At 33.3% G+C, this 8,884-nt stretch overlaps 1 protein-coding gene across 1 annotated transcript; it reads right to left on the minus strand.

Moving 5' to 3' along the window:
* Window positions 1–2,352: 2,352 nt before the first annotated feature.
* On the minus strand, window positions 2,353–2,871 carry LOC101265443 (uncharacterized). The gene has a single exon (XM_019214272.1). The coding sequence runs from the start codon at window positions 2,869–2,871 to the stop codon at window positions 2,353–2,355; it is 519 nt and encodes a 172-aa protein (XP_019069817.1).
* Between the last annotated feature and the right edge of the window lie 6,013 nt (window positions 2,872–8,884).

Genomic DNA, 8,884 nt, shown 5'->3' on the forward strand with positions numbered 1-8,884 from the left:
AACTTTTGGGAAAGTAAGACTCAATGCGACTATACCAAGCTCGTGGAGCTTGTTTTAGTCCATAGAGAGCCTTTTTAAACTTGTATACCTTATGCTCATCTCCAATTTTAATATAACCATAAGGTTGTATAATAAATACCTCTTCCTCCAATTATCCACGTAGGAAAGCTGATTTGACATCAAATTGAAAAATAGGCCACGAATTTTGTGCCGCCAAGGCAATTACCATTCTAATGGTGTCATGCCTTGCGACTGGAGCAAACACTTCAGTGTAATCCACACCATGCTCCTACGTGTATCCCTTAGCCACCAAACGCACCTTATACTTGTCAATTTCACCATCTTCTTTCAATTTTCTCTTATAGACCCACTTGACACCAATGGTTTTCTGCCCCTTCGAAAGATCTGATAACTCTCAAGTTCCATTTCTTTCAATAGCATAAATTTCATCATCCATAGCTTTCCTCCATTTCTTCTCTCTGACATCATTCTCAAAAGTTGTAGGATCGCAATCTGCAAATAATGCAAAATGGGAAACATCTAATTAACATCAATTTCTGTTACCTTATAATCCGTCATCCACGCGGTCCTTCTGCGAGCACGACGAAGAGGTTGTTCAGCTGCATCAGTTTCTTCTAAAGTTGCTGGTACAGTTTCAGCAGTTGGTGAAATTTCAGCAACAGCTGGTAGAATTCCAGCAGTTGTAGAAGCTGAATTCTCTGCACTTTCAGGCATCGCAGCTACTTCTTCGGCTCCAGTATCAAACACAATTGGAGTAGACTTCTCCATATTCCATTCCCAAGTGTTTTCTTCATCAAAAATGACATCTCTGCTGGTAACATTTTTCTTTGTCAAAGGATTGAACATCTTGTACGCCTTGGATGTGTCGCTAAAACCAATAAAAACACATCTCTCACCTCTATCATCAAGCTTCTTTCTTTTTGCTTCTGGGACATGTGCATAAGCAATGGACCCAAAAATTTTAAAGTTGTCTACTGCCGGTTTCCTTCTGCTCCAAGCTTTTGCAGGTGTAACATCTCGAAGAGCAAAAGTGGGACATCTATTCAAGATGTGAACGCTCCAATTCACTGCTTCCGGCAAAAAATTCCTTTGGAACTCTTCCCCGAGCCAGCAAGCTTCGAACCATATTGAGAATGGTTCTATTCTTCCTCTCTGCCACACCGTTTTGTTGCGGTGTATATGCTGTTGTGAGCACTTTCCGAATGCCACTAGTCTCACAAAAATCAACAAATACCTTAGAGCAATATTCTCCTCCGCAATCTGTGCAAAGGTTCTTAACAGTCCTTCTAGACTCATTCTCCACGCGAGCTTTGAAGATTTCAAATACATTAAAGGCCTCTGACTTTTCTTGAAGAATATACACCCAAGTCTTCCTGGAATAATCATTAATAAAAGTAATAAAAAATTTTTACCTACATTCGAGATCGGTGTTATTGGCCCGCATATATCTGAGTGTACCAACCCCAATACCACTTTGGCCCTCCATGACTTACTTTTCGGCAACTGAGAACGATGTTGTTTGCCAACAACACATTCTTCACATACTTGGGAGGGAACAACAATTTCAGGAAGCCCCGTCACCATACTCTTCCTTTAAAGGTTCTTCAAGCCACCAAAGTTCAAGTGACTATATCAAAAATGCAACAACCATGATGGATTTTTCACTTCTGCCATAGAGCAAGAATGAACATTTTCAATCTTCAAAGGAAACAACCTATTTTGACTCATTTTCACAATAACAATAATTCCTTTGGAAGAATCAGAAATTTCACATGCATCATTCCTTAAGATGATGACATATCCTTTTTCTAACAGTTGACCGACAAACTCAGCAAATTGCTTTTCAAAGCTGAAACATAGAACATATTAGATATGATCTCCACACAACCATTTTTGGTTCTAAAATTTATATTACCCTTTTCCCATCACATTCACAGTAGATAGATCACAAAAACTAACTATCCATCGAAAGCTTTCATTTAAATAAGTAAAAGAAGACTTACTTCCAGTCATGTGGTTACTACAACCTGTATCCACATACCAAAGAGCTTGTTGGTCAGGCTCTTTTTCAACATGAACTGCCACTAACAAAGTTTCTCCTTCTTTGTTCTCAACGAAATTTGACTTCTCTTGTTTCTCATCAGGCAGCCTAGTATAACATTCAGAACGATAATGACCAAATTTATGACAACAATAACATTCTACCTTTGATTTATTGAAATCCCTTCCTCTGTCTTTACCATAGTCATTACCTCTAAAATTTCCACATCCTTCTTTGTTGCCTCCGTCTCTATTTCCACGATCTGCTCTTCCTCTCCCTCTTCCTCTTCCTCAACCTCTACCCCTTACTCTAGAATTGGAAGAAATAAAAGTAGAAGCCTTCAAGGCCTGCTCCTCAGAAGTTGAATTTCGATTCATCTTCTGTTCATGTACCAATAAGGAGCTTTTCAATTCATCAAGCGATAACTCCTCTATATCTTTTGACTCCTCAATTGAGCAAACAACATAATCATACATCGGTGTGAAAGAGCGCAATATTTTTTCAACAATTGTGACATCGTTAATCTTCTCTCCATGGAATCGCATTTTGTTGCTAGTCTCCATCGTTCTAGCACAGTAACTAATTACAGACTCTCCTTCCTTCATCATCAAAGTCTCAAAATCCCTTCTCAAGGCTTGAAGCTGTGCGCGCTTCACTCTAGCAGTACCTTGATATTTCTTTCTCATGGAGTCCCATATATCCTTGGAAGTTTCTTTACAAAGAATAGTTTCCAAGATAGGACGCTCAATAGCCTGAAAGCGGTAATTTTTTGCCTTCAAATCTTTCAACTTTCTTGCTTCGAACTCCATCTTTTGAGCATTCATCAAAGCCTCAACATCCGTTTGAGCGCCGATGTCATCCTCGATAATTTGCCAATACTCTTTTTGACCGTAAAAAATTTTCCATCAGCATACTCCAATTGTCATAATGACCATCAAAACGAGGAATGGTTGCTTGCAAGAAGTTGCTCTCTGAAGCCATAAACTCACAATATCTCTCTTTGTTTTCTTTTTGTAACTAACCTGCAGCTTTGATGCCACTGGTAGGAAAGAAACAAATTCTAGAGATATATTGTTTTGTGAGTAAAACACAATGGAGAAGAAGAGAGGACTGATGGAAAAGAAATTTTTATTGACTGAAAAAAAAACTGCAATGCAGTCATTTTAATAAGCAAAAACATAGTAAACGTTATGCTAAAATATAGTAACTATCCAACAAGATTTTCTCCTAAAAACTAGGTAACAACCCACATTTAAACTACTTCCTAAATACTAGGACAAACAAAACAGATAAGAATTTATTTTCTAACAGAACTCTAATTTACTAAACTGAAATATTAAAACTAACACTAACAATATCTAATAAGCTGAAATGAAGAAAAAATAATCAAGCTGAAAAAGAACTTCATCAGTTCTAGATATGGTGTCTAGGACATCTTTCACGCACTTCGACTAATTCCACCGGATACCTTTCACCTCTCACCAGCAACAAGTACGACGTGAATAATAACTTGGTATATCATGGTTCTCAACCACTTAATTAACAACCATGCCATACCCTTAACTGCTTTATGGCACTTCTCTATGAGTCACATATTTTATCTGACTATAATTTTAGAATATAAAAAATTTATTGAAATTTTCCTCTTGTTAGTTGTTTGGATGTATTAATTTAAGATTAAGCAATCACACAAACACTAACAATTGAACAATCCCACCGAAGTAATAAGAAACATATAGGAATAAATTAAGATATTCATAATGATTAAAAAAGATCCAAACTAACATAAGTTTTAAAAGGGAATTCTGATCAACTTTGACCATCGGAAGTGGTTAAATCCTTTTTTAGTGTTCTTATCTTCAGCTTTAGGAACCTCCACTTGGCGCTTGCCGTATTCGATTACATTGTCTAAGATCTTTCCAATAAAGTTGGGTAGAGGGATTATGGTGCTAACGTAGTCACCCTCTATCATATGTTTAATCGTCTAAAATTCTAGTGCCACCGCCTCATCTACCTCAAAGGTCTCTCCGTTGGAGCTCCTCAAAAAGATCATTTACGAAGGAGAATTATGAACCAATCAGCAAACCCTAATTGTACGCTAGAGAGAAGAAAAAGAGATAAGAGTGAGAAAACCTTGTATGATTTTCTACTTACATTAATTTTATTTATTTATATTATTTTTAAATATATTCCCTTATATAGAAATGGTATCTTCTTGGAAGAACACAACATTAAAAAAATTGGACCAAAAGCTATTTAGATTGTACTGTGATGCATTTAATATTTTCTTATTTGTGGCCCTAGTTGATTGGCACTTAAAATTGAATCATGTTATGGGAGACGTCTTGAGTCTGAAATATCACACTTACTACAAAATATAGGCCTTTTCGTTCTCTTTCTGCTTCCCACATGTTCAAATATTTCTTCATCTACTCAAAGATCTTTCAACTTTCATTTTCTAAAAGTGTTGCTGCAGTTTAGGGTATTTCTTCTCACTTTGTTCTTCTTCTCTCTTCAATTTTCTTTGTGCTCAAATTATAAAATGTGAATGACAATTCTTATTATGTATTTTTACTTTCGGTTTTTGTTTCTTAGAATGTGTACACTTGGCTATTTAAACATGTAACACCTAAAATATTTTGAGCTAAAAACTGAACCATCCTTCGTTTCGAGTAAGATTTTGTGAGGAATTTAAATTTTCTTTGGTGTCAAGGTCTCTAGATGTAGCATCTCGAGTTTAAAAAAACTAAAGAGAAAATCATTATAGTCATCCATAAGGTCTTTTATGTTTTGGTTGAACTTCAAATGACCTTAAATTTTAGTAGTAGTTTGGTTTAAATTCAATTAATGATGGGATGATTATGATGGACTAGTTATGATGCGATAAGTTATGCTAAAATAATGTTTTATTGAGTGTTTGGTTTGTTGTATTTAAAATAATAAATCTTAATAACAACATATATATTCACAAAAATGTAATTCATGAATATGAAAAGTAATGTATTAAAAGTGTTTAAAGGGATATTTTTGTCATTTAGTTATTTTATCTCGGTATAAGCTTCTCCGGGATTACTCTACCACTCATGGTAAGGGATAACTTATCCCGGTACTAATTATAAATTCTGGAATAAGTTATCCCATAATTTTCAACCAAACAACAAATTAAGTGGCAGTATAATTTAATCTTAGGACTACTTGAAGTTATTATTCATACCAAACGATCCCTTAACACATAATGATTTAGGTGACGTATGATATATGAAATCGAAGATGTTTGAGTCTTGACGCCACCGAGTTCATATGAGGGAGATATGACTGTTTGAGAGTATCCTCTCTTGATAGGGCCTTTTCATTCAAGCTAAGGAGGGGTATTTTAGTATTTTACTTACCCTACTTAGCCTAAGGTTATTTACACCCAATTGAGGGTGTAAACTAATTAGAATCAGCTTTATTCATCCCAAAAATGTTTAGGGCTTTAGATAAGAGGAGAAAGAGGAGAAAGAGTTCATGGTTCTAAGCGTTCATCTAAGATTTTTCTAAGAACCTAGTTTTTAAAGATATGTCAATTCTCATAGTTTTGGATTTGTTTACCCACTCGTCAATAATGCTATTTTTATCCTTAATTTTGTTCTCGAGGTTGAATGATTTGAGTTTTTGAGGTTGTAGATTTATACCTTGTTAATGGAGCGTTATTGAATTTTGAGGTGAGGGTTTCGCAAATCAATGATTGTTTTTGTAAGGTTTTTGAGTCAACTACGACTGTGAAGTGTATAAGGAAAGAAGGTTTGTATGTCTTAAACACATGTGATATATCTATAATATTTCTCTTTCTTTATCTTTTATTATTGTACTAGGTTTTAACTATTTTATTTAGCTTATATATGACTATTCGGTAATATTAGTATTTTTGACAAATACAAAACGTTGTCAAGAACAGTTTATCTTAAGTCAAAGTGTTCTTTCAGAATGGTAAAGGTTCAAGCACTCTTCATTAATATGCATATTTATTGATGATAAAACTATTTTGCTATAGTGTATTTTGGACATTTGTTGGTTCAAGAATACAGATCTATTATTATGCCCAAAAAGAAGAAATAAAAAAAATATGACAAATTTGATAACTTGCTAATAAAGAAGTGGACTAATAGTCTATGTACTAATATTTTATGAAGAGTGCAATGACATACAAAATCATATTATATATATATATATATATATAAATAAGATAACCTTAGTCCCGCCTAAGTGTCACCACCACAAACCAGAATTCTCTTTTAAATTTATTTATTTTCAGAACTAGTTTTCCCCTTTCATGAAGAGTTGTTGCTTTAATTAAGACTTTTAAATTTTATGAAAAGTTTTGAATTGTCTAAAGAGTTATGACTTTTATGAAGAGTTTTGAATTTTATGAAATATTGCGAATTTTATGAAAACTTGGGACTTTAATGAAGTGTTGCAACCTTTATGAAAACATGTGACTTTTATGAAATGTTGTAACCTTTATGAAGTTAGAATTTCTTATTAATTTAGTTATTTACAAAACTAGTCTTCCCTATTCATGAAAAGTTGAAACTTTTATGAGAAGTTGGCACTTTTATGAAAAGTTGTGAATATTATGAAAAGTTGCAACTTATATATCAAAAGATAAAACATTTACAAAAAATTGTTACTTTTTTGAAGAATTGTAACTATTATGAAAAAAAATTATTTTATGAAAGGTTGTAACCTTTCCAAAGGGTTTCAACTTTTCCAAAGAGTATTGACATTTCCAATAATGCACAATAAACATTTATTCAAACAACCCTCTATTGTCTATAAATAGAGGGATTTGCTGACATTACTATTTGTACCGTTGGGTATTCTAATTCAATTAAATTATTAAGCTTATAATGTAGTTTGTTTTATTCCTCAAATTTTTCATCCTTCTATTTCATGGAGCTTAATCGTTACTATAAATCGTAGTGATTCATGTAATTATGACAATTCTTTTTGTTATTTTGGTGACTTTTTTTTAACTTCGTTAAAATTTTCACGGAAGATGATTGAAAATTGATATTCTTTATTGTCCATTTCTATAGGTTTTTTCGTATAAACAAAGAAATTAATTTTGATTGCAAAGCCACGTTAATTCTCTTCCATATTTAATTCCACAACTCTGAACTTTGTTGAAATAACCGAATTCATTACATTTGGTTCTTTAGTGAACAAAACTTTTTTTTGTGCCACTATTATTTGTAGTTTTTTTGCTATAGGGGAATTTAATTAAAATACATTAATTAAACTTCTTATTAATCTGTTTCATTTTTCATATTTCATGAAACTTAATCATATATTGTAAGTCATACTGATTCATGTATCTATTGCAATTTCTATTTGCTATTCTGATGAAACTTTTTTAACTTTATTAAAATTATTAATGAGGATGATCAATAATTTATCTTCTCCATTGTCGCTTTCCACATATTTTTTGGGAAAATTTCTTGTGTGATGTGCTATATTTGATAGAACATAACAACAAATATGGGATAACTAATACGGAACAAATGATGAAGTTTGTGAAAAGAACCAAACAAATTGCTTTTTATGTACAAATAATTCATGTCATTACATTCTTCCTAGAATATTAGTATAGACACAATTAGTCCACTTCTTTTGTCCCAAGTTAAGTAATTTCTCTTATATCCTCTCCTCTTGTTTTTTTGCACAATAAGAGATCAAGTTTTTATGAAACTAACAAATGTCTAAAATTTTCAAGATCCAAAAATGAATGTGATGACACTCATCTTTTCCCATCAAGACAAGTCAGCCTAAAACTGAACCATCCCCATAAACTGCGGAAAATAAGTGATAAATAAGAGTCTCATACATTATAGTAATTCAGAAATCCATAATAATTTAAATATACCCCAAAACATGGTTGTCACGCGTACAAGCATCTAAAGTATTAAGTTGAATCAAATGAAAAATGCATGTCTCATATGACATTGTTTCTAGAAAAACAAGATCATAAATAGGAGTAAGGAAGTCTGCTGAGATGACAAATAGCTACCTCACAACTCCAAGAAGCCTCGGAAGAGAAGGTAATATATCACAAAGGTCCGGGATAATAACCTTAAAAGAAATTGTACAAGCAAGGGGTGAGTACAAAACAACATGGTACTCCGAAAGTAAACCTGTAAACACAAGCTAAGAGAATGGAATATGGGTACTCCTACCACCCCAACCGAACCTCCATAACTACAACCTGCATAAAACTCAGCCATACCTAACAATTCATAATTTACAAGTACATAACTCAACAACAACTTTCTAATAATCACATATTATAAACCACAAGCTCAATTTTCATCAATTACAACCTCCATAACTATAACCTATATAAAATTATCCTAACATAACATTTCATAGTTTACAAAGCACATATCCCAACAACAGCACTCTAACAATTGCATATCTCCAACAAGATGCTCAATATTCATCAATCATAAGTTCCACAAAAAGTCACTCACAAGATCAATAACACACAAGATCAATTTCAATTATAATAAACAAATTCAATGTAATGAAATGCAATGTCAACTATAGTGATGAATGTCTTACCTAATGATACATACTTGTTGTCTCTCAGTTCGGGACCTAGGGATACATATGTACGTGCATCCATTGTGGTGTGTGATACAACCATCAATAAAACTAACCATCGTGGCCCGCGATACGTCTCTTCGAAATATAGTATCTATCGCGATGCGTAATATGTCCCTTGATATGGTACATCCTCTTAGGACATGACATTTATCACCACTATGTCTCAGATCCAGTCAA

Source organism: Solanum lycopersicum, chromosome 6 (genome assembly GCF_036512215.1).
Source record: "Solanum lycopersicum chromosome 6, SLM_r2.1".
NCBI classification, from domain to species: Eukaryota; Viridiplantae; Streptophyta; class Magnoliopsida; order Solanales; family Solanaceae; genus Solanum; species Solanum lycopersicum.